Source organism: Podarcis vaucheri, assembly GCF_965113315.1.
Source record: "Podarcis vaucheri genome assembly, chromosome: 9".
NCBI lineage: Eukaryota > Metazoa > Chordata > Lepidosauria > Squamata > Lacertidae > Podarcis > Podarcis vaucheri.
In genome coordinates, this window is record NC_138767.1 from 16824175 (window position 1) to 16848385 (window position 24211).

General features: G+C 44.6%; 1 protein-coding gene and 1 long non-coding RNA gene across 6 annotated transcripts in view; one reads left to right on the forward strand and one right to left on the reverse strand.

Annotated features, from left to right (window-relative positions):
• Nucleotides 1-4788: 4788 nt before the first annotated feature.
• FAM13A (family with sequence similarity 13 member A) overlaps nt 4789-24211 on the reverse strand; it is a 158204-nt gene continuing 138781 nt past the window's right edge. For all 4 annotated transcript variants that reach the window (XM_082236349.1, XM_082236348.1, XM_082236350.1 and 1 more), the window contains 10 exons: nt 17582-17795; nt 16696-16834; nt 15945-16026; nt 15602-15822; nt 15128-15211; nt 12975-13070; nt 9796-9879; nt 7273-7469; nt 6902-7003; nt 4789-5362 (listed from right to left, as the gene is read on the reverse strand). In XM_082236349.1, the coding sequence (XP_082092475.1) occupies nt 5236-5362; nt 6902-7003; nt 7273-7469; nt 9796-9879; nt 12975-13070; nt 15128-15211; nt 15602-15822; nt 15945-16026; nt 16696-16834; nt 17582-17795 (1346 nt within the window). In that variant the 3' untranslated portion in view covers nt 4789-5235. The remainder of the gene's footprint in view (nt 5363-6901; nt 7004-7272; nt 7470-9795; nt 9880-12974; nt 13071-15127; nt 15212-15601; nt 15823-15944; nt 16027-16695; nt 16835-17581; nt 17796-24211) is intronic.
• LOC309540153 lies at nt 19238-23289 on the forward strand. Of its 2 annotated transcripts, none has more exons than XR_014223074.1 (2): nt 19238-20141; nt 21180-23289. It is a non-coding gene; the product is annotated as an uncharacterized lncRNA (long non-coding RNA). The 2 variants fall into 2 exon arrangements; XR_014223075.1 differs by having other exon boundaries at nt 21354-23289.

Sequence of the window (24211 nt, forward strand, 5' to 3'; positions counted from 1 at the left end):
AACCCACAGCGCCACCCATGTCCCACTGTTACCTACTGTTAAACCTCAAGAGCATTGCCGCCCTGTTAGCAAGAGTGATGGAGGCTGTTGCAGTCAAAAATAGGTTTTATTTTTTCTGTTTCATACAAAATACAACCCTGTATGAAAAATGTACATATATATATATTATATGTCTACAGGTTTACATTTTTTAAAAAAACAAAAACAAAAAACCACCAGAGTGTTTTGATTGAATTTTGCTGAGTTTAAGTAATGATTGTAAACACAGAACAGAGCGCACAAGATTTCATCAGGTGCATCAAGCAGATCATGAACAGGATTAAGTTGGGTGGTTGTTCTTGAAACCTAGACTGAAGTCTGACAAAGGCATTTATTACAGCTGCATGATATGACTGGCTTTGTTTTCAGCTTTCCAGCTGTAATCAGAACATGAAACTCAAAAAAGGTTTGAAGTCATCTTGTGTGTTGTCCTCCTATTTCAATGACGCTCATGTAGAGAGGACGTCCCTGGGATTGTGCCTGACACCTATATCATAACTAGGTCCTTCACTACATAAATACACAAAATAAGAACATGGGATTGTCAGTGCATGCAAATGTCCACAGAGAGGGCTGAGAACAGGCGCAATTAACACTTGGAATATATGCTTTGAAGCAACCTTGACACCCAGCGGTGCTGCAGAGGTGGAACACAATTTTCTTGCCACTGTAAAAGGTTTGGCTATACCCGTCTCCACAGGAGATTCAAAGAAGTTTGCAAGTCTCCTCTGTTCAGTTTCTTTTGGCATCGGGGATATTTCAGAGAATCCATAGTACCTGCAGGACAGCTGTTAGCAAAGTTGCCTAGAGGAGAGCAGTACTAAGGATATAAAGCATTCGTCATTTTCAAGTACGGAGGGAATCAAATTTTCTCAAAAGTGTCATGTAGGAGAAAAAGCAGCAGCAGAATTTCTGTTTGTGGCATTTTCGTTCCCAACTCTCATGATTTCCTTTTAATGAGTGGGGCAGAATCAATTTGTTAAAACTCACGTGGGAAACAGCAAGGATGATTTTTTTCACTGCAATTTGTTACAAGGGTGTGGACAGATTTTAGGTTTGTCAGGTCTACTTTATCTTTTGCTAGAGCTCAAAAGATCTGCTAGCGAGAGCCAGGTGCAAAATACCATTCGAATGAAAGAAAAGAGTGCCTCTGAGCACATCCTAAGCACAGGAATTTGTAATCGGTATTATAACTGAACTGAGCTCACCGTCCTTTATTTCAGCAGTCCAATTAGCTGGGGCGAAAGCTGTTTTTGGTATTAAAACAACTGGGAGGCAGAAACCCTTACCCATCGATGGCAAATCACCCAGAAATTGACCACTCCATCATGGAACTACCTTCCGCTCAGCCCTAGTAGAGACTGGAGGTAGGCTTTCTAGACTACAACAATTTTATACCAGTTTAGCTGTCCCTCCAAGAAACTTGGGATGTAATTTGGAGAGGGCACCTGTGCATTCATATGGGGGAAACTCTGAAAGCTTAAGCCTCAGAAAGAAGGCAGGGAGATGATGCTCTGTGTGCAGGTTCTCCATTCAAACGTGGTCACTCGGGTTCATTCATTTTGAGGAGGCACAGGTGTGTGGAGGACTGGAGTACACACCTGCCTGCCTGTTTGAATCTGCTCTCTTCAAGTGAAATAATACACAGCCAACTACAGAAGGAATTAAAATGGTAAGAGTGGGAAAAGGTTGCTTAAAAGTGATGCTAATGGAGATTAAAACAGCATCTAAATAATCCCCTATTGTATGGCGAAGTCCTCACGAGAGCCAACCCTGAATTAAGATTCCCTCGGTACCCTTCTGCATTGATCGCAGTAACACAACCGGCAGTTTCACCCCCTCTTCCTTCCCTTCCACTGTATCCACAGACAAACTGAATGGCAAAAGCCGTTTGCATGCTGCAAATTTCCCCCAGCAAAACCCCACATACAGGATAAATTGCTAGGCTGGAAGTACCCGAAGGCTTGATGGACAGCTGCAAAGAAAGTGATCCAGGAATTCCTGTACTAGGAGTAGGAAAGCTCTGTCCGCTCACTGCTGAGATCCTGGTATTTCTTCTACCCCCACAGCCTCTAATGGCTAGTCCCAAGGAAAGATCAGGATCAGGCCTCCACCATTTCTACCTGCTCCTCTCACCACAGGCAGATTTGATTAAAAGTTCCTCCCTGGGAACCTCTTTGGAAAAGGTTTATTCTTCCATTGTCGGGGAGGATCCTGTTTCATTTAAGCATCTGGTTCTCTTCTAAAGGCAAGGAGATGGCGGGAGGGAGTGTGAGAGCTTCAGGAATCTGTGGCAAGTTCTTGCTCTCAAACCACTAGCTGAGCTGACCCCAGGGCGCCTCCTCAAGGCAAGGCCTGAATTTCCATCTTGTGCCAGCGAGTCGGGATGAGAAGAAACCACTAACCCACACAGTTTTTGCTCTCTCGAGTCCACGAGTGCTTTCATTTTGGTGACGGGGGAAAAGCAATTCGGGGCCACGAATAGATGCACATATATAACATACACAAACCTGGAAGCCTACCTAACAAAATGATTAGGAGAAGATGTGTTCATTGCTCCACATTTATTTCAATGTATAAAAAAGCTAAACAATTCGACTGTTCAAGTGTAAACCCATGAACAAATTACAAGTTTTCCTTCTTTTTTTATATATAAAAAAATTATAGGCATTTATATTTGTTAAGTGATTCATTTAACGTGTCATTCTCATTTTGCTTTTAAAATAAACATCTCGACCTCATTTATATTAGCATTTTGTAATATATAAACATGCGCCTTGCTTCACTCTCATTCATTTGTACTATGTCAGTCGGTCGTCCCCCCCCCCCCTAAAAGATCTTAACACAGACACATCACACTTATTTTTTTGTTTTTAAAAATCTAGCAAGCAGCAATTTCGGTAAGAAAAGTCATGTTTGAACAGCTGCTTAGGTCTCATGAAAGCAGTTCACTCTTGGCTTAATGCAATTTTTGGCTGCTTTGGAGCCTCTGCCCAGCTGCACAAACCATAGTAGTACAAACTGTTTGGGAGATAAAATAAAAAATTCCTTCCAGTAGCACCTTAAAGACCAACTAAGTTAGTTCTTGGTATGAGCTTTCGTGTGCATGCACACTTCTTCAGATACACACGAAAGCTCATACCAAGAACTAACTTAGTTGGTCTTTAAGGTGCTACTGGAAGGAATTTTTTATTTTGACTATGGCAGACCAACACAGCTACCTATCTGTAACTGGAACCATGTTTGGGAGATGTCCCTCAATTTCAAAAACAGTTTTCCACATGGCATAAATGGGTGACTCTTTAAAAATGAGTCTAAACCCCTCCACTCTCATAAGGTTCACAGAGTTAAGTTGCTCAGTTTTCTCTGGAACCACATTTATGCTTGCATCAGTTTTGATTATGATAATCTTAGTAATTGCTATTCACTTCAGAGGGGCATTTATTTAATAGGGCTTTAGTATGCTTGTCACCAGGTTTTTAATTCAACAGAGCAGAGGAAGCATTTCTATGAACTCTGATCAGACATTGTTCGTTATATCAAGTGCTCATTAAAGAAAAAAAAGGGCTCCAGGGCTGGTGCTTAGAAAGGTTTCTGCTGATTCCTGTTAGCTGCTTGCTTCTCTAGACGAATCTTAAAGCTGAGTTTTAGACATTGTTTTTCCTTACTAAAAGAACAGCATAAAACACACACACACACACACACACACAAGTCAGGTAGACAAAAGATTTGTTCTTTCTTTAAAGTACTGTTTTGGTTACGCTTTCTTACGATTGGTTTTCGATTTTCTTAAAAAATATAAAACTCTCCTCTGTCTCTCTAAAGTGCATCATTGTACCTATGATTTTTAACACAAGCTATTTGAAAGTACAGCAACAAGACAGTTGCGTTCAACAAGGTGCGGCTACAAACATCAACAAAAAATGTTGCCGCCTCATTATCATTGGATCCCATTAAGATTTCAGGAGGGCGGGGGGAACAAACAGTTTTAAGGGCTCCTTGGCGTAAGCCGACACTGTCCTTAAAAAGCAGCAGCAAGGAAAGGCTGCTCAGAGGTTTCCCACACTTTCTAACCCTGGGAAACCCTTCTGCATCCAATTTGTCTGCTGAGAAACCTCTGCACAACTGCAATGAACCAATGCAAAAACTTGGTGCATCTCACCATGACTCCACATGAACCAATAGTGCATTATAGAGTGACACCACCACTGCAGGAGAAAATGAATATGGGACACGATTCTTTCAGGGTAGCGTGCCTGTCTGCCTGCTACAGACCTTCATATTGAGGAATCTCTATTAAGGTCCCAAGGATTTTCAGGACACAGTTTCGAATCCACAGCCAAGATTCAAACACCTCCGCATGGGAGAGATTAGAGCTGCAATCTGTGCCTCAACTCTGAGGGCTCCCTCTAACTTGCTAAACCAGATTTTACCAAGTTTCCCATTTTTCTCAGCTCTTCTTCTTCTCTGTGTCTTTTCGAAGAGAAGCGCCAGTGTGAAATATTGTTTTTGGGACGGGGAGGGGAAGCAGGAGAAGAAGAAAATGTCTCTCTCCACTCACTAAAAAAAGGCCAAGGGTGGGACACAGTGCTTTCCCACCAATTCGAAACATTCAACTGAGGGCGACCTTAACAAGAAAAGAAAAGCCGCAGCCCCAACAATCTGAGGTTGCATTTGAGCGCGAGATCCAGAGGAGGAGGTGTCACCTCTTCTTTCGAAGCCACAGAATCAACCCAGGATGCAAGCTCCTCCGCATTAGAACAGACCTGGGTGCTTTATTGGTCTGACAATTACAGACAATCATTTGGCGATTCATGATAACTCAAACTAGTTCACCTCTCTCTCGTTGACACGCAGGAGAAGGCATAAAATCAGGCTCTCGTTAGTCTAAGCGTTTCACAAGTTGCAGGCTGATCAAAGCAGAAGGACCCTTCCTTGTGGGATGGGTGGCGAGTCTTTTGAGTGGATCACCCACCTCAGCCCCCTCCTGCTGGCTTGGGTGAACCAGCTTGGAGGCAGGAGAGGCCCCCCAAGTCTGAAGCAAAGATGCAGGGGCCTCCTCCTTGTCAGACACAGCCCCGGGATTGCTGCTAAGAAGGCCCTCGCAGTGCAAGGGCCTCACTGAGTTCTTCAAGCAATCCTTCCTTTGGCTCGGCCAACTTCTTAACTCTACCGGCAAGGTCAAGCGCGCCTTCGTTACATGATCTTGGAGCCAATGTCTCTCTTGCTGATGAGGACCTCCAGCAGCCTCAGCTTGGCCTTAACCTGCTTGTATTCGTTGTATTCTTCCGCCATAGGAGTGCGGTCCTCTTTCTGGACGTTCCTGCAAGAAAGCAGAAGGGAAGGCTTTTTCAGAAGACGTTTCTCCTTCAGACAATGGGCCCATCCAGGATCCTGCTCTCATGGGCACTGAACAGGTGTCCACGGGGAGCCTGTGAGCAGGATGTGAGCACAACAGCACCCTGCAATTCCCAGCACCTGGAATTCAGAGGCATAACACCTCTGGCAGCGGAGGCAGAAAATAGCCATTGCGGTTAAGGAGCCGCTGATAGCCTTGGCCTACATGAATTTGCCTGGTTCTCTTTTAAAGCCATCCCAAGTTGGCTTGGTTTAACTATGTGCTGGTTTAACTATGTGCTGAATGAGGTACCGAAATCCTGACACAAATTGAGGTGCCACAAAAAGAAAAAAAAGGTGTGCCTTGCCAATCCAGATTGGTGGGGTGGAAATGCTTCAGACAAGCATCCATCCGCTAAACTCAAAAGTTAACATGTACGGAAAATGCCAGGGTGAGGTGATGAACGAAAGGAAAGCTAATACCAGGATGAGTAAAAGGTAGAGGGAAAGCAACAGGCCAAAGTTGTAATCGGAGGGACTGATTTACTGGGGGGAGAGGGGTTATAGGCTTGTGGCCCCACCTCCCTTTGTTTTAATCATGCATTTTGGTTTTTTATATTGTATTTTTATGTTGTGAACAACCCTGAGATCTACAGATGAAGGGTGGCATACATATTAAACCAACCAACCAACCAACCAACCAACTTTCTACAGGAAGGAAAGAAAGTGGACGGGACATATTCCTTACATGAATGGTGCAGGTTCCCTGTAGGAAAACAGAGAAGCTTGGCTACTATCTTTAAAAAGAAAATTTCTAGACTTCACTGTGGGCTCTTGTGGACCACAATGCCTGTCGTGACATGAAAATGGAATGGCAGAGCTTGTTTTCATTCCAGGGCCGGAATAGAAACTTCACGTTGCCTCTGGAAATAATTCTCAGATTCACACACATTCTTTCAGAAACAAAACTTGCACACTTACATTAAATCTGCACATATGTTTAGATAGTCTTGTGACATGTGTGAAGGATAAGAGTCTTCAAAGGGTGAACATGAGAAGGTGGGGTTGGCGGTCCCACCAATGATGTTCTCGGTTTCCGCTTATGCTCAGCAGTCTAGAAAGGAATGCTGCTGTCTCAACCCATATCAGGAAGTAAATTCTGAATGAGGCAGCTTGTGCCTCTGGCTTCCAAGGCAGTTTTGTCAATAGAGATTCCCTGGGGGTACCACATGAATAAAATAAATACCACTATTATAAATTGGGGACAGAGAACCTGTGGCCCTGCAGATGATGCTGGATTCAAACTCTCATCAGTCAAGGCTGGCATGGCCAATGGCCAGGGAAGATGGGAAGTTAAACCAGCAACATCTAGAAGGTCATGGGTTGCCCACCTCTGTTGTAAAGATGCAAGCAAAGTGCCTTGCATTGTAAAGGATAAGTAAATGCTGAATATGTTGGTAAATAAAACAAAGGTTCTGATGTGGCAAAGTGAAGGATTGGGGATAAGAAAGAGAAATAAAGTTACCTTCCGTTTTGCCGGAAGAAATTATCCTCAAAATCTCTCAGTTTTTTCCTGATTCTCTTCTTCTCCTCCCTGACTTCCTGGAGCTGTTCTACAAGTTCTGGCCTATGTAATTTAAGAATAAAGAAAATCAAAACAAAAGCGGACACCCAAACGGAGACACAAAAATACTGCAGAAAGCTAAACAAAGCAAAACAACCTTAAAGTGATAACCGCCACGGGACAGATGTTGATTATCACAGTTCAGCTCCCACTGCTAAGAAAGTATAAGTAACAATTATATATTATAGATCCCTTTCCTAATGTTAGTTACCACCTTAGCCCAAACACACAGTACGCAGAACATGAAAATGACAGCCAGAAACCTGACATACATGGAGGCAGCATGAAGATTTGACAGCCCCATATCTTGGCTGCTTTTTGAAGAGATCCTATCATCCACCGGAGAAACAAAGCCGTCACCATCATCTTCTAGATGGTCCAAGAAACTTCTCACGTTGAAGTCTGGCTTTATGGTGACTGTGAAATCTGGTTTCGTGTTGCTGTCTTCTTCAGAACCGTCGTCGTCCTCCTGCAGAGACATTTCGGAGCCAATGATTACCATTGCCTGCACTACCTTTACATGCCGCATTCCCTGAAGCAACGCGGTCACATTCCAAACACACAAAGAAGCGGTCTGTAGCACCAGATTGCGAGAAGATCCCTGCCGGATCAAGCCCAAGGCCCCTTGCAAGCGTTAATACGCAGCTGATGGATAATGGCTGCTGCATGGAGACCACTTCCAAGACTTCTGTATATTCTAAGGCAGGCAAAGCTTAAGTAATGGAAGCCTCAGCTTGTTAAAGAAGTCTCCACAAGCTCCTAGAATGATGTCAGGGCAAGTTAAATGCAGGAGAAGAAGGGAACCAAAAGGACGTTAACTTTCCCCCCTTGGTTTAGAGCAGGGTTGGGGAACTGGTGACCTTCCCAAGTATTGCTGGACTCCCATCATCCCTGGCCACTAGTCCTGTTAGCTAGGGATGGTGGGAATTGTAGTTCCAAACATCTGGAGGGCCGGAGTGTGTGCCTATGTCTGACTTAGAGGTTCTCCTAGCACAATTCACAAACTTCCTTCAAGTTCTGCCCCTGGAGTGAGGTGTGAGTGGGGCCTCTCTCCCCACACATGGTCAAGGGATGGAGAATGGGAAGAACCTCAGGAGTTGCTGGGTTGCGTTGTGGTAGAGTTGGCCCGCCCTTCAAAATCCATTCATATCCCTGCGTTGCAGCAAGGAAACAGAACGCCTGGTTATTCTGCCTTGTTAAGTTGAACAGCTTAACTATTTTTTTTTTGGGGGGGTGGTTTGCTGTGGAAGTTCACATTTCTAACTTTGGACAGGTTATCGCTTCATCTTGAGTGACTTGAACGCTTGAAGCCAGCGGCGGAGGCTGCCACTGTGAGCCGGCTCCAAGGGCTGGTGGGAGAGCTCAGATTCTCCTCTAATTGCAGCGCTCCCAGAGCAAATGCTGCCAAGGGCTTTGCTCTCATCCAAGGAAAGTGCAAAGGGGGCTTTGCCAACTGGGATTTGGCAGAACCAAAAAAGCCGCCATCACTCCGAGCCATGGGTTTATGTTAGTGGAGCAGGCTTTATGTTGAAGGGGCAGAACCTCAGTAAGTTAAATCTTTTTATTGATTTACTTGGTTTAGGAGGGCGGGTAGCTGCCCATGCTTTGAGTCAATGGAACCTGGTATTAAACATTCATGTTCAATCTTCAAATATTTCATATCTGGGAACTGAAAAAGTAGGGGTAGGGGCTGTTGGTCCTGGAAGAGACGATGCAGACAAACGCCTTTAGTGCGTTCCTGAAGGATTCCTCCAGCCCACATTAAGCGCTTAGGATTTGTGCCAGTAAGATCAGGCTCTGCCTCTAAAGAGTATACAAATGCTGGTTATTTGGACCACAGCTCCCATCAGTGCAAGCTGGGGGGAGGCTGCTCTCCGTTACAAAGGTATGAAACCATTACTGAGAACATTTAGGAAAGCTTTTAATGTTTGATGCGTTACTGTATTTTAATATTTTGTTGGGAGCAGCCCAGAGTGGCAGATGGGCAGGGTATAAATAATAATTTATTATTATTATTACATCATGGGGGTGTCACATGAGGAGACACAATTCCAGTAAGTAGGAAGCATGGAAGAGAAGTCTTCAGTTTGCTCAAGCCCAATCTAGGGCAGATTTGGGCAAAATGTGGTGGCAGAATGGCCTGTATCAGTCCAGACTACAGGATGTGTGTGTGGCAGGGGAGGCAATCACATTTTCAAAAATATTTTCCTAAGCAAAAAGGAAGCCACCCTCTCTGGAGTAGAAAGCTTGCAGAAGTGGAGACATTCAGGAGAGAGATCCCTCAACCTGCAGTCTGAAGTGGTACGGTCTATTCTTGCCCCCTCAGAACTCTACCACCTTATTCTGCCGCGGCTGTAGATCTGGGCCAAGGCCCAGCATACGAGCCAAAGAAAGGTAAGAAGTAATAATTGCAGAAACAGCATCTTAGGAAGGAGAAGGCACCAAGGGTGCAAGGAATAAATTGTGCATTTTGCAAATCAAAAGGGAGGCAAAAGAGGAGGAAGGAGGAGGCACTGAAGGGTCAGTTGTAACAGAGGCAGGCAGAACGTGGACAAAGGAAGCTAGACAAAAGCAGCTACTGATTTTGTTTCCTGGAGACATGACAGAAGAACCAACAATTATGGAGAGAGAGAGAGAGAGAGAGAGAGAGAGAGAGAGAGAAAGAAAGAAAGAAAGGGAGGGAGGGAGGGAGGGAGGGAGGGAGGGAGGGAGGAGGGGTGTCTATCACTTTCATTGTGGGAGAAGGGAAGTGATGCAGGCTAAGCAAATGAGTTAGCAGTGGGAGGTTTTTTCACCTTTATCTCCTTGAAGAAGGAAGCAGTTTCACCCTCGATAATTGGCTGCAGCAAAGGGCTTCTCCGCTTGCTGGAGGGGGAACCCTGTGACAGGCGTTAACAAGCAGGTTACATAATGACCCCTTCCTCCATCATCTCTCCTAATTCCCATTCCTCATTCATTTCCAGATTAAAACCTTTAAAAGTCTCCCCAAGAATGCATTCAATTAAGAAGTGTCAGGGTCGAATCAAACAACAACCATTATTATTATTGTCATCATCCTTCCACGCAATATGGAAACACTGTCTAGTGGCTGCCTTACCCATTATGCACTTAGATGCAGAAAGATGGCTGCAGTGTACTCCCAAGGCTAAGCAAATGAGCCTCAACAAAAAGGCTCTGGTGCAAGAGGCAGTTCTGATGCACAATCAGGGGCTGCCTTATTCAAACATGCTCAAATGGAACTGTATGGTTGTGAGCGAGATGGAGATCCAGACTGCAGAGGAGTGGCTACTCAGATGCTTGTCATAGATCATATGAAATATGACATTGACTCCATGCATATGGAATCAAAACAACCCCTCAGAGAGCTTTCCCTTGCTTAAGTGCTTGCTGAAATTAATGGGACTGAAGACTGCATTTGTGCAATTCCTCTTGCTTTCAAGGGGACCTGCAGAAGAGAAATCTTTTGCCGGGTGGTGTCCTGGGCCCAGAAGAAGCACGTGCTTATCAGGGTAAATGTGACAACACCCAATAACCCAAATGGCATCCCATCCATTCATCTGAATAGAAAACTTTTATTCCCCTGCCAAGGCAAAGGTTTGGGCGGTGGGGCAGCAGCAAACTAGATAAACTCTCATTCATGAAAATAAAGAGGCAGAAAGTAAGAGGAACGTATCTCTTGTTTGCACTGGCTGAATGGCCAGAAGGCCTGGTAAGCAGCACTCACAGTGCACTCAAGAGATGCAGTAACCCCATGTGGAAACTGGCACATTTTCTCCCTTTTTCTTGCTCTGAAATCAGGTGTCTGGCTAGTCCTCATGGTCACAAAGGCAAATGTGTTCCTCAACAATTAGGTCCTGCAGTCAGGAGAACGTGGCAGCTCCCCCTCCTACAACTACTGCCCACCCCCCGCTTGACAAAACATGGAACAAATAATCTCAAACTGTGCCAACTTCCTCTTTCAAAAAAATAAAATTTTAAAAAAATCAAAGCTTGGGTCAGAGGCATGCTAACTTAAGGAAGTTTACAAAAAACAAGTTTCCTATTGCTGCCCCATTCCCATCCCACATGACCCGACTCTCTTAGAGAGGCTTTTTGGGAGGAACAGGCCAGTGGGAAGGAGGCAATGGGAAACTTCTCGTCTGTGAATTTCCTTAAGTTATCTTAGGATTCAAGTCAATGCTGCAACCCAGAAAAAATGCTATTCCCCAGAATGTCCCTGAGGCATCAATTCTCTTCCCCTAATCATAGAATTTTGGGTTCCATTTCTCTCTTTTTTTGATGTGGAATTTTGTATCAGCTGAAAAGTCAATTTGCAATCTACCTTTTGTACTATGGTATTTTTTTTTAAAGTGCCAAAGTGATTGACTCTCTGGAAGTCTGTACAGATTGTAATGCAAAATTAAAATATGTGTCTTTGAACTGGGGGGTGGGGGGAGAAAGAGAGATGCCCCAACCTCTATTCAAGTGGGATCTTTCTGTCTTCCTCTGCTAGCACAACTGTGTTTGTGGAGGAAACTGTAGCTGTCTGTTGTACTTTCTCCTCCACGGGTCAGAAGAAACAGGATGTCTAATTGCTCCCTCCCTTCAGCCAAAGGAGTCTCAAGGACGGCCAACTGGGCAGGGATGCTGGTTCCCTCAAAGGAAAACGTAAGCCAAGTCCCTGGCCCAGTCTCCCTTGTGAACTGCCAGAAGTCTTAAGTATACAGTGCTGATGGAAAATCGAGGTGGTGAATATGTGGGGTGAATTACCTGCTTTTTTATGGACAAGGAATTACATTGATATTGGGGGCTGAGATTTTTGACCCCAGGGGTCATGCTCATTCAGCATACCCAAATCTCAGGTGTCTGCATACTGAGAAGAGCTTGAACTGCTCCCTGTCTTACTACTCACTGGCATGGCGCAAGAAACCCACACCAGAGAGGGGTTTAGTGCAGATGGTAGCATTCACATGGACCACAGGTACAATGCTAGTAGCGTTAAGATCTTTTTGTGAAACGCTGCCTCCATCTTGAGGGCCTTCTCCCCAAGGCCTCTGAGACTGATTCAGCAGCAACAGCTCTCCCCATGCAGAAGTACTTTACTCCCAAGGCTGGCACAAGAGACTGTGCTGCCTGAATGGTCTCTCCCCCCCCCCCACTTTCTTCTTGTTGTTTTGCTGCTGTTTTAGTGCCAGCAGTGTTGGCATGGCTTTCCACCTCCTTCCTCCGTCTAGGACGGCCCAAGGTCCTTCATCAGAGTGAAGCGTTCTGGCTGTGGAACTGCTGCAACTCTTAACTGGTGCCCAAAATGGGGGATCGGCCGGGGGGTGGGGGTGGAGTTTAAACCTACAGCAATTTCAAAAATTGCCCCTTAATTCTCGGCACTGTTTTTAGCCTCTTCAAAGCTGCGCCATCCGGAATGAGGTAAGGGCAGAGGGAGCCAGTGTGGTGTAGTGGTTAAGAGCAGTGGACTCGTAATCTGGTGAACTGGGTTTGATTCCCCGCTCCTCCACATGCAGCTGCTGGGTGACCTTGGGCCAGTCACACTTCTCTGAAGTCTCTCAGCCCCACTCACCTCACAGAGTGTTTGTTGTGGGGAAGGAAGGGAAAGGAGATTGTTAGCCGTTTTGAGACTCCTTAAAGGAAAGTGAAAAGCGGGATATCAAATCCAAACTCTTTTTCTTCTTGCTGAATGGCCAGAAAAGGCACAGCAGGCCAGTGGAAGCAAGTGGCCAGGCATGGAGGGGGACTCCCAAATCTGCCTCTCTGGGTCCACCACCTGAAGCATTTAACTCAGTTTACTTAATGCTAGGGCTGGCCCTCTTTACTCTTCCTATGCACATGCTCACCTAGCTGTTTACCATACAGGGAAAAATGGCTGCAACTGAGACATTATGTCCAGTGCGGTACACAAAGATAGGATTCTCCCTCTCTCGCTGCCAGCAATGAGACAAGGTCAACTCAAGCTATCCATGCAGAAAAGGTTTATACTCACGATGATAGGGATGCTGTTGGCTCTCGAGAGGATCTGCTTGACTAAGCGGTATCTGTCATACAGGGGCTTCATCATCTGCCGCTCGTGTTTCGTTACCTGAAATGACGAAGGCACAGTTGGCTGCTTGAGAGGCGTGGTGACGGAGTTTGCAGGAAGCAACAGACTGTGACTATTGTGCCAACTATTTCACTGCCCTCTGCCAAACCTTCTGCGAGAAAACAGGACTATCGCTTCCTCAGCAGGTGCTGAAACTAAAACGGAGGCCAACCCCTCTCTCCCATCCACCAAGAAGCCTGGTGAAAACTTGGGTTCTCTGTCATCAGTTCTCCAACCTTCAACCCGCTTGGCAGATTGCCCTGCCCAGATCTATAGTTCCGTTTCTGCAGTTCTAAATTAGGCTTCATTTTTATTGCCAACTTGGCAATATGCCTCTGAATACCAGTTGCTGGAGACACTGCACTCCTGTTCTGTTTGGGAGCTTCCTGTAAGCATCTGGTTGTCTGATCAGCAGGGCTTTTTCTTATTCTAAAACCAATAATGCCTAGCTCCTTTCAATGGTCTAAGTCAGGCATCCCCAATCTGCGGTCCTCCAGATGTCTTGGCCTACAACTCCCATGATCCCTAGCTCACAGGACCAGTGGTCAGGGATGATGGGAATTGTAGTCCAAAACATCTGGAGGGCCGAAGGTTGGGGATGCCTGGTCTAAGTCGAAGGTCTGTTCTTGCCTCCATGTTATCTAAAAAGCCTTTGCCCATTTTCTGCTGTTTTTATCAGCAACTTTAGCAAAACAAGCAGCTTTGTCAACCACAAGATAAATGTTGCAAAGAGAGAAGCATAATAAGCTGTGAGATGTCATGAAAAGAGGGCTTCTGGAAGTAATTTAGTGTATTTCTTTGCATTTATATTACTGCATCAGATTTAACTTCTGCATGGATTTAGACCCCCCAGTGTCCGGCTTTTCAGAGGAGGCAGACAAGTTAAATTACTTATTGGAAACTGTTTTCTTCGCATTGCCCCTGTAACCCTCCTTTGAAATCTATAATGACAGTAATAACCCTGTTGTTAGGTGGGGCCATGAAACACTGCTTCCAAGAAGGAAAAATAAAAACTAGGCAATTGCAATGCTTAAACAATGGCCTGAGTAGCACACATTTCAAGAATAACAATAACAAAAAAACAGACAAGAAGAAAACGTTATCAGAACAGCAAATGGGGGGAAACAACACTCAGCTGTTGGCCATAAATAAGCTGTATGATGGCTCTCTCCATGCCTCCAAAATGTTTTCATTACTTATTGAATCATCAACATAGTTTTGTAAGGGTCAACACTGGAGGAAATGTATTTTGTGTTTTTAGATTGTATTTTTTTATGATGTGAACTGCCCTGAGATCTATGGATGAAGGGTGGTATAAAAGGTAAAGGTAAAGGGACCCCTGACCATTAGGTCCAGTCGTGACCGACTCTGGGGTTGCGGCGCTCATCTCGCTTTATTGGCCGAGGGAGCTGGCGTTTGTCCGCAGACAGCTTCCGGGTCATGTGGCCAGCATGACCAAGCTGCTTATGGCGAACCGGAAACGCCGTTTACCTTCCCACTGGAGCGGTACCTATTTATCTACTTGCACTTTGATGTGCTTTTGAACTGCTAGGTTGGCAGGAGCAGGGACCGAGCAACGGGAGCTCACCCCGTCACGGGGATTCGAACCGCTGACCTTCTGATCGGCAAGTCCTAGGCTCTGTGGTTTAACCCACAGCGCCACCCGCGATGATATACAAATTTAATAAACAACAAACAACAACAACACAAAGTTTTAAGAAATCAGAACTTTTTCCTAAGAGAAAATAACAACTCCAGAAAGAGGGTGGGGTGGGGACGGACTTCTTAGAAACAACATCACTACCAGTCACATTAAAAACTGTGAGGACATTTTGACTAATTATCTGTTTCCCTGAACAAAGGACCATAAGTAGTGACAAAATGTTGCTGTGAAGTATGCAGGGGAAAGCCTTCCCTCCATACTACAGAGCCAAATCATTGGTCGCTGCACTTTTGCACAGGTTCGAGAAACTGGCAAACTTTCCTACAATTTCCCATTTCGTGGATTGTAGTGAACCAATACGGAACACATTTTACACGGATGCTGATGTACTTACTGGTCTTCCATGGATGCTCTCATAATACAAGAGGGCTTTTTGGAGAGCCACCTTCTCTGCTGCTATCTGATCTCTGGTCATATCCTGTATAAAAAGCAAGCAAGCAAGGGAAGGTCGGAAGGGAAACAATCGCATTACTGCAGTTCCTACAAATTTATCCCTAATATTTCCCCATCCCGTTCCTAGTCCCTCAAAAAGGAGCTATACAGAGCACAAGATCCTGATTCACAATACCATTTATTTCATTTTATTTGCCGCACCTCATACAAACCATTGTTCAGGAAACTACAATAATAACCAAATGAATGATAAGCAATGCATAACAGCAAACGGAAGAGAAAACATCTAAAAAGCCAGCATGTTATTTTGGGGCTGCCAATCCTCACCTTAAGCAAGGCAGCCCCCTTCAGACAAAAGGCCAATCACGTGCTGGCTGGGGAGCACGCCCAGTACACACATCTAGGGTATGTGTACCTTAATGTCTTCGGGGCGGTTTGCCTCGGTCCTTTTCTCTTGGAGCTTCTTCTGGATGGTGTCCAGGGTTGCCTCCACTGCTGGCTTAGCCAATTTATCAGACACATCCTGCTTCTTCTCTTCCTCCTTTTCTAGCTGGGAGCCAAAACTTTTGGGGAGTGTATTGCTACGTTGACGCATCACAGGAGCCAGGTCTTCCTCTGACATCTTCAGCTTTGACTCTAGTTTTGGAAGAGGAAGAAATGAATAAAACGAGAGTGTTGTATTTTCAGAATAGGCACCAGATGGAACCACTGCAGGACAATTATGTTGAGTTTGAAGTTCACGGGCTAGGATATCTCACCTTTCAGCTGCTTCCGAAACTTTGCAAGGTCATTTGTCCACTTCAGCACCTCCAGGTTTGCTGCTTTGTCACTGTGTGATGGCTATAAGGGGGAGGACAAACAGATGGGGATGCTTTTTTAATGACTGGAGATTGACAGATATTGAAAGCAAGGGTGTATTCAAGAGCTTATTTGCTGTGATGAAAGCTGGATAACAGCTAAGGACCTTCTGGTTACCAGGAACCACTTTGCATGCGTCACAGAAGTTGGGGCTGGTGGTTGCACAAAAGACTTGGGTAGCTTCTCTGCATTTTCCTGGCACCTTACTTACTCTATGAGTGCTGCTTGGCATAGGTAATATTCTAAAGGAAATAACAGCGTATGCTTTGTTATTGGACTTGCTTCTAAAAAAGCAAATCTTCTCTCTGCAAATGTCAAAGGCTCTTCAAAATGTCCCAGGTAGGAGGGCAACAGACACCATCACAGAGAAATGCAACCTCGAAAAACCCAAACATGCAAATTTGTAGCATTCCTTAGCCAGCTGAAAAGAGTGAATGGAATGGCTTGACCCTGTGCATGTTTACTCAGAAGTTTGTGATTTCACCTGAGTTCAATGGGACTTGCTCCCAACTTAAGTGGGCACAGGACTGCAGCCTAGGAATGAAAGGTCTTAAAAGGCTGTCACATCATTCCCTTTGCTGTGCTACCCACAGAAAAAAATTGCCGCTTAGCAATACAATCCCTCAGGACAACTGACAGTGAACAGCTTACTCTGTATTTCCTCTCCTCTTCAAATTTGTCTTCGAACCTCCTGATCTTTTTCTTCAGTCCTTGAATCCTGCGGGTCAGCTGCGCTGGTGTCAGATCTTCTCGGTCATCTTCGTAAGACCCCAAAGAAGAACTTCTTCTCCTGTGATGAAGGCGAGGAAATGACTGAATTAATTGGTGTTAACAGGAAAGAAAGCTCTATACGATACAGAGAACTCCAGATTCCCCAAGAAGCCAGTAAGATCCTTATACAGGAGCAAAGGAAACTTGCCTAATAATATCAGGTCAGATTATTTGTCCATCTAGCCCAGAACTTGCATATTCTGACTGGCAGAATCTCTCCAGGCAAAAGTCAAGACCTTAAAAGATGCTCCCTGCCCCACTGCAGTCTCAAGTCAACAATAGCAAACTCAGGTGTTGAGTGCTGACAGAAATGAAATCAAAACAGGGTCTACAAGAGGCAGGTACTGACGTTCTCAGGAAAATCCTGAAGTTGGTAGTAATAGGAAAAATATTTTAAAGCAAAACCAAGAAGGCAACCAACACTAAAAGCAGCCCAATGAGGACCAAGCATGTTCAGAAGACACGAAACGCTGAGCATCAATTGGAAAAGGAAATGAGAAAACAAGAGTGAGATGCCTCACCTGAAGAGAACCACACCATGCTTTCAAAAGAACATAGCTTCCCCCAAAGGATTCTGGGAACAGTAGTCCACCCCTCACAGAGATAACATTCCCACCACTCTTAGCAAATTACGGTTCCCAGGATTCTCCGGGGAGAGGGAAAGCCACCTTCCTCATTCCACTGCACCTATGTTTTCTGCTAAAAGCAGAGGTACTTATTCTGGCCTGTTCTGGGGTCTTTTTGGAGTGACCACTAACCCACCTACCTCATGAATGAATGTGAGTTGGGAGGAGAAGGAGGTACTTCTGTGTCATCCAGGTACAGCTGACTTTGCCCGTAGGCATAGAAACGAGGGGATAGCATTGGGTCGCTGTCTTCATCCAGCAGCTGGCGAATGAGGCGGCCAGCCTGAGGAGAGAGGCGAGCTTCGTTGGAATCTAAGCCATCACGTTGCCAGGAGGAGAAGGCAGGGACGGGCTCTGGAAATCAATTGGAAGGGAGCAACGATGGATTATTGACTCTTTTTTTAGTTGAATAGGTGTGATTTTCTAGCATGGTCAATAAGGATTGTTTCCCAGTTCCCCTAGACAAATGCTCCTCAATCTCTGGGTTCCTCAGAGGTTGCTAAGATCACAACTCCCACCATCCCCAGTCAGCTCCACCAGTAGTCAGGGATGATGGGAGTTGTAGACCCATCAACCTCTGGAGACTGAAGAGGCTGCCCTAGAGCAATGCTAATTATCATGCCATTTCTGTTGGTCCTTGAACCTCGCTAGAACTGGCAACACACTGGTGTGAAGAAGAAATCAGAGCCAGGAAATTGCCATTAAGGAGAAAGGATGAAACATGAAACAATAACGCACATTTTAAAGGGAGGGTGGTGAAGAATATACAAACAAGGCTAGAATGTGCCTAACCTTATTTTGGTTGTGGCCAATCAAGGAAAGGGGCCTTCCCTCATTATTTAGAGTGTAAGGTTAGTACTAGCAGAGGTTTTCATTTTACAGCAACTTCCCCCAGCCTGGTGCCATCAAGATGTTTTAGACAGGCCCATGACCAAGGATGATGGACCTTGTAGTCCAAAATACATGGGGAGAACCAAGTTGGGGAAGGCTGTTCTACGGTCAGGTTTGTTTCAGTCAGTCTCTGGGAAGATGAACGGATTGCTGCTCCACTTACGACTGGGATGTATCAATATTTTCAACATGCACACAGCTAATTTACGTTGCACATGCAACAGCACATGCCCTGAGATCCAGAGAGGTATCTTCAGATACCTTAACTCTACATGTCATATTAGCTGGTGCCTCTTGAATTGGCTCATACTGCATAAAAACAAATTCCCCTAAGACGACCATGAAGCCATAATAACCTTCCATACACAATCCCACCAAAAACTACAACAGCCTGATGCATTTCATGATGTTCAGCAACAGGGCTGGGCAATTTGCTCTGGCATCTATTTTGAGATTTCCTGTACTGTTATCCAACTAGAAGAAGCTATTACTAAAGTGGTAACTACAGATTGAAAGGGGTGATGACTGTTGCATCTGCATGTTTTTATCATGTTTTAATTCAGCATTGAAGTGACCATCCCTTGCTTTCTCAACTGATACAGGGACCCAGGCCATAGCTCAGCGGTGCTACAGAGCTTTTGCACATTTGAGGCATCAGGTTCCATCTATGGAAACTACAGAAAAGAAACCCAGGAATCAAAACTTGGAAGGGACATAGGATCTTGGAGAGTCCAAGCATTCCATGCCTGGCAAACCTCAGTAAAGACACCTCTATATAACAGCTGTTGGAAGATTACAGTAATATAGCAAGGGTCCCCAAACATATTTCTGTTAAGAACAAATTTCAGGTCCAATGTCAGTCCTCCTGTATTCCCAAAGATGGAGACCGTCTACCTGACCAAGGTTGGCCACTCGTGCCTTCCCAGCATGCTCTGCTGAAGCCTTCCTCTTTTCCTTTGTGACATCATCAAACCTTATGCTACCTTGCATTTGCAGCCAAGCTTCTGTTATTTTGAATGATCAGGCAACAGGCATTTGCCACTATCCTTCTGTGAAACAATGAATAGGCTATAATTCAGATTCAACCAACCCCATTTTCACATCTCAGACTAGCACCACAAAGTACAAATCAGCTCTTATCTGGTAGCTGGCCTTCATTGGCCAGTTTTAAGTATATGTTTTGTGTGAGAGATTGAGAAAGGGAATAAATCAAGACAGGAAACCAGGATGATCAAGTGTATTGGAACACACTGAAAAATAATGCTTTGTCTTGTGACTAGTCTCACCAGATCCCACGAGGACTCTTAATATTCTGTATTTGGATAGTTTACTAAGCTGGTTTGCATGCTCCTACTTAGCTTCTCGGGATTAGGTGGTTTAAGATTTGTGGCTTTGAACTTGTAATTCTGAAAGGGAACTCTGGAGTCAAAACACAGCAACTGCCCCCCAAGCGGTACAACTTTTAGGAAAAAGTGGAACAGCTACAAAAAGTCTTATTGAGCTTTAAAAATAATGCTTTTCCTGATTCTAAAGTGCTTAGTTCTGATCTTGTACTAGTCAGTCACCAGGTCTTTGGCTTTAGCAACTTGGAACTCTTTTGTTGTGTCCAGCTAAATCACCCCACCCCACAGTCATTCACTGCCAACTTTCCTGCATCAATGTTCAGCTTATACATTCAGCATAAGCAAGGGGTCGATACTCCTGATCCACACTGCTGAAGCATGTTTGAACACTTCCCCCCAGAAAAGGCCTCCCTGTATGAGAAAACTGAAATATCAAGGAGAAGGATTAGGCCTAGTCTTCTTTCAGGTGAACCACTTTTCAACATGCAGTGAGATATGCTTCACCCCTCCTCCACACAAAAAATAAATAAATAGAAGAACATTCATGCTTCCAATCTTCACCTTCAGCCCCAAGCATAATGGGAAAGCTTTATCATTTGATGCTGATGAACAGATAAACTGGCAGGACTAGCCCTACAATTAAGCCCCTCTCCCATCTCTGCTCTTGTCTGTGCCCCCTCTGTGCCCCCTAAGTTGGCCTGCTGCCCTCGAGTACAGTGGAGGATGCTGCCCCACCATCAGTGTTGAGGTAAAATCCAACTGGCAGTCCAATTGAATTTTTGTACATGGAATGAGGGGGCGCCATTTTGTCCTTTGCCTTAGGCAGCGAAATGACTCCTGAAAATACCCACTGCCCAAAATCTCCTCATAAATTGCTCCAAGTCAAAAGATTATCTAACGGGGATACTGTTGCCATTTGGGAAATCCCATATTATCTATCCTTCACTCTGTCCTAGCACGCCAACTGCAAACGTTTCTTCCCAGTTTTCGAGTTGCTATTCTTTAAGCAAAGAAGGGAGGGAATGGGAGGGTCATATGGCAAAAGTTGACAACATAAGCAGAGAGGAATTTGGCCTGGATGAACCATTTTTGAAAAAATATGTTGTAGAAGGCTTGTGGAATTTCCAACAGATGTAGGCAGTGGGAAGTAGCTTATGGCTGGAAAGAACGCTAGGACAAATTTTGGCAAGGGAAAGTCTATTAATGGCTAGTTATAAATACAGCCTCCATGTTTACAGCAGTAGTCCTGTGGCCGATGCCGGGGGTAAAGATAACAGGGAAAGGTTGTCTTCATGAACAAGCTCTGCTTCCCAGAGACATCTGGTTGGCCACTGTTGTCAACAGCAAGGTCATTTCTACATACTTAGTACCTAGTTCTTACAAATATGCCAGCAAAGACTAAAGATAAGAAATAACTACTGAATTTGCTCCACTGAAAATTAACCACATGCTTCCAAGCAGTTATATGCTTCTTTCTGTTTCACCACCTGGGGTGCACTTACAGAAACCAAGCAACTGGAAGAAAACAACAGGGATTTCGCACCATAAAGCTGTAAAAACTGGTTGTTCCGAAAGTTAGATGGAAGCTTTATCACATGATCCTGCCATCAGTTCTACAGGCTTGCCTGCAACTGTGTAGGTGCCTATGAAAGTGCGAACTCTCTTAATACCACCGTAGTGACAAATGATAGCAGCACAGAAGGCGTTAAAAGCATCCGAGGCAATATAGCATGCCACCCTCTCTAAACTCAACAGTATGGTTAATTTCAAGACTGGAAACATTTACTTATTTCACACCCACAAAGGAAAACCAAACAACAACAACAAGACCATACCCTCCTTTAGGACTTAGCTATCTTAAATATTTAGTCTATTCTAAACAGCTAACATATTCAACATATTTAAGGATTAACTGTATACGTGTTGTAAAAACTACTATACAGATACCATCAGTGTCACAAAAATTCTAGTCTCAAAACAGTACAAATTGTACATGGTGTAAATTACAAGCAACTATATAGGGCAAAACCACAAAAAGGACAGAAAAATTAGTCACTGTCAGCACTTAATTCAATAACTACTAGCTCGTTTCCCAAAATATCTGAAGCGGTGCCAAACTGCTACAATCAGGCAAGGCCATCTCAAGCCTTTTGAAAATGTTTCCTTCTTTGTTTGAACTTCCATTCAGTGGTGTCGCCTCACAGACAAGTAGGATTGACTACAGAGCACTGTGACATTATCCCATGCCCTATGTGATCCTTGAGTGGTTGGGAACATCAAAAGTAGTTCTTCCCTAGTTACATTTGAAGAAGAAGACTATTACCTGCAAATGCTCAAGCTACAATATGAAGTTGTCCCAGTAAGCAAGGCCAAGAGGACTAATGGGTTTTGGGGTGAGCAAAAAGGGTTCCAACAGAAATGTAGCAATGAGCATGGGTTGTCTAGTGTGGGATTAAGGGTCATGAGAGCCATCGCCAAGTGTGGTGGGGTGCCTGGTGATGGGTAGCCAAGAGGAGCGTGGAGTAATAGTTGTGAGATTGTGGCCCTGAAGGAAACAGAAAAGCACCATGCTAAAAAGGAGAGGGAACTGGGAGCTGGTCAGTTGAAATTATTGTTTTTTGGGAGGGAGGGGGAAGGACTGTAGGAATAAATAGCTCTCCTCCCTGCCCCCCTCTGTAAATATATTTGTGTTTGTAGTAGTCAAATATATTGGACAATATTACTGTAAGGGGCAGATGAAGTGCAACTATGTATGGATTCAAAAGTACCACTTATTGGTTCTTACTGGGTGAAGACTTTCTCCAATAAAAACGCGAGTGGCAAACTGCGCCACAAGGGAAGCTCAGTGTAAGTGGCCTTACGTACTTTGGCTCGTTGGTGTGAGAATGTGGTTGAGTTTAATATTCCTACATTATTATTTTTTAAAGTCAGCATAGGTGGATGCCAGCCAATCACCCCCAACTGCAGAACCTAGTCAACACAATTTTTGGCTTGGCTAGCAAGGCCAGCCCAAAATGGTGGTGCTTTGCTTGGCATTTCCCCATAGCATTTATCTCAGCTGAATCTGTGAATCTCCTGCCATGAAATATAGTGTGCTCCCGAGTGCTGAGCTCAGTAGAAACAGTTCCAGTGAACTATCACAAGTTACACGTGCGGAACAATCCTATGGACATTACTCAAAGCATATGTCCCGGTGAGTTTAACGGAGTTCACTGAATTATTGTAAGCGATTAGTGTCAGAATGCAGAGAGAAGCCTCTAAGAAACAGGCTTATCCATTAAAATGTGTTAGAAGTTATCCTTTGCATTGCAAAGTTTGAGAATGTACTGAGGAGCCAACCACTGTCCTTTGTTTTTCCAGATTCTTACAAAGTGTTTTACTCCTTTATTAGTGTCCTCCTGAAATACATCCCTGCAAATAAAACCACCATCGCTATGTATAAAATCACACAGGTGCAGTGATAAAGAATCAGTGACACCTGCTACACTTATAACTGCATGTTAGCTTCTTGATATGGTTCCACACACACCCAATAAACTTTTTCAAGCAATCCTGGGTTATGCTGAAGGAGTCTTTTGCTTCAAGGCCAATTTCAGCTCAGTGAACCCTAACTGGGGGGGACGGGGACTTTTTCGAAGATCTTCCGAAATGTGATGAGTTGCAAACAGGGATAACATTTCCAGATATGAACTCTAAGGAAAATCTCCACAAGCGTACATTAAAATGGCATGTGGCGAGTGAGGGTGCTCGTATAACATGGACGCCACAACTCCCTCGGCCCACCTCAACAGCTGTCTTGCAGGAAAGGGCACACTCTGTGCCACAAATTATGGTACGGTAAAGGGGACAATGTGGGACTAAGTGAAATGCTCCTGGGTTTCTTTGTTTACCAAATGGGTGGCAGAAGCACCATTTCACAGCCCTTGTTTTGGGGCTACAAAACAGTAAGATGAGATTGCAGCTGACACCACCTCTTTTAGCCCTTACATAACCCTCATATTTTCCCATGTTATCACGCAGGAGGGTGGGTGACACAGAAGCACCCTTGTGGAAATAAGCGTTGCTTACAGCTTTCGCTTTTAAAATGTCCCTGTCATAGAGAGGAACTTCTGCGTGAGAATCTCAAGGTAAGACTCGACTGCCCTCTTGCCTCTCTCTCCCAGTCACAGCCCTATTGGTATTTAATATCTAGACTTCAAAGCAGGGAAGGAAATACTTTGGTTCAACCACCGACAGCTGAATCCACAGGGGGCTGACAGAGGAACTCTCACCCAGGTCACCTTTGAAAAGATGAAAAGCAACTGTCCCTTTCCAGGGCATGGCTCATTCAAATATTCAGGAAACGTAATGAAAGATGAGCAGCACTTTAGACCCAAGGGGGTCACATCTAAGAAATTATCGGCTTGCAAAACTAAAATCATGTCACCTGGTGTCTTCCGTCAGCAACACCCACAACTGCTGGTACTGCAAATCTGCATTTAGCTGCCTTAATCAACCCTACTTTAAAATTCTGAACTGATAACATAAGTGGCATGC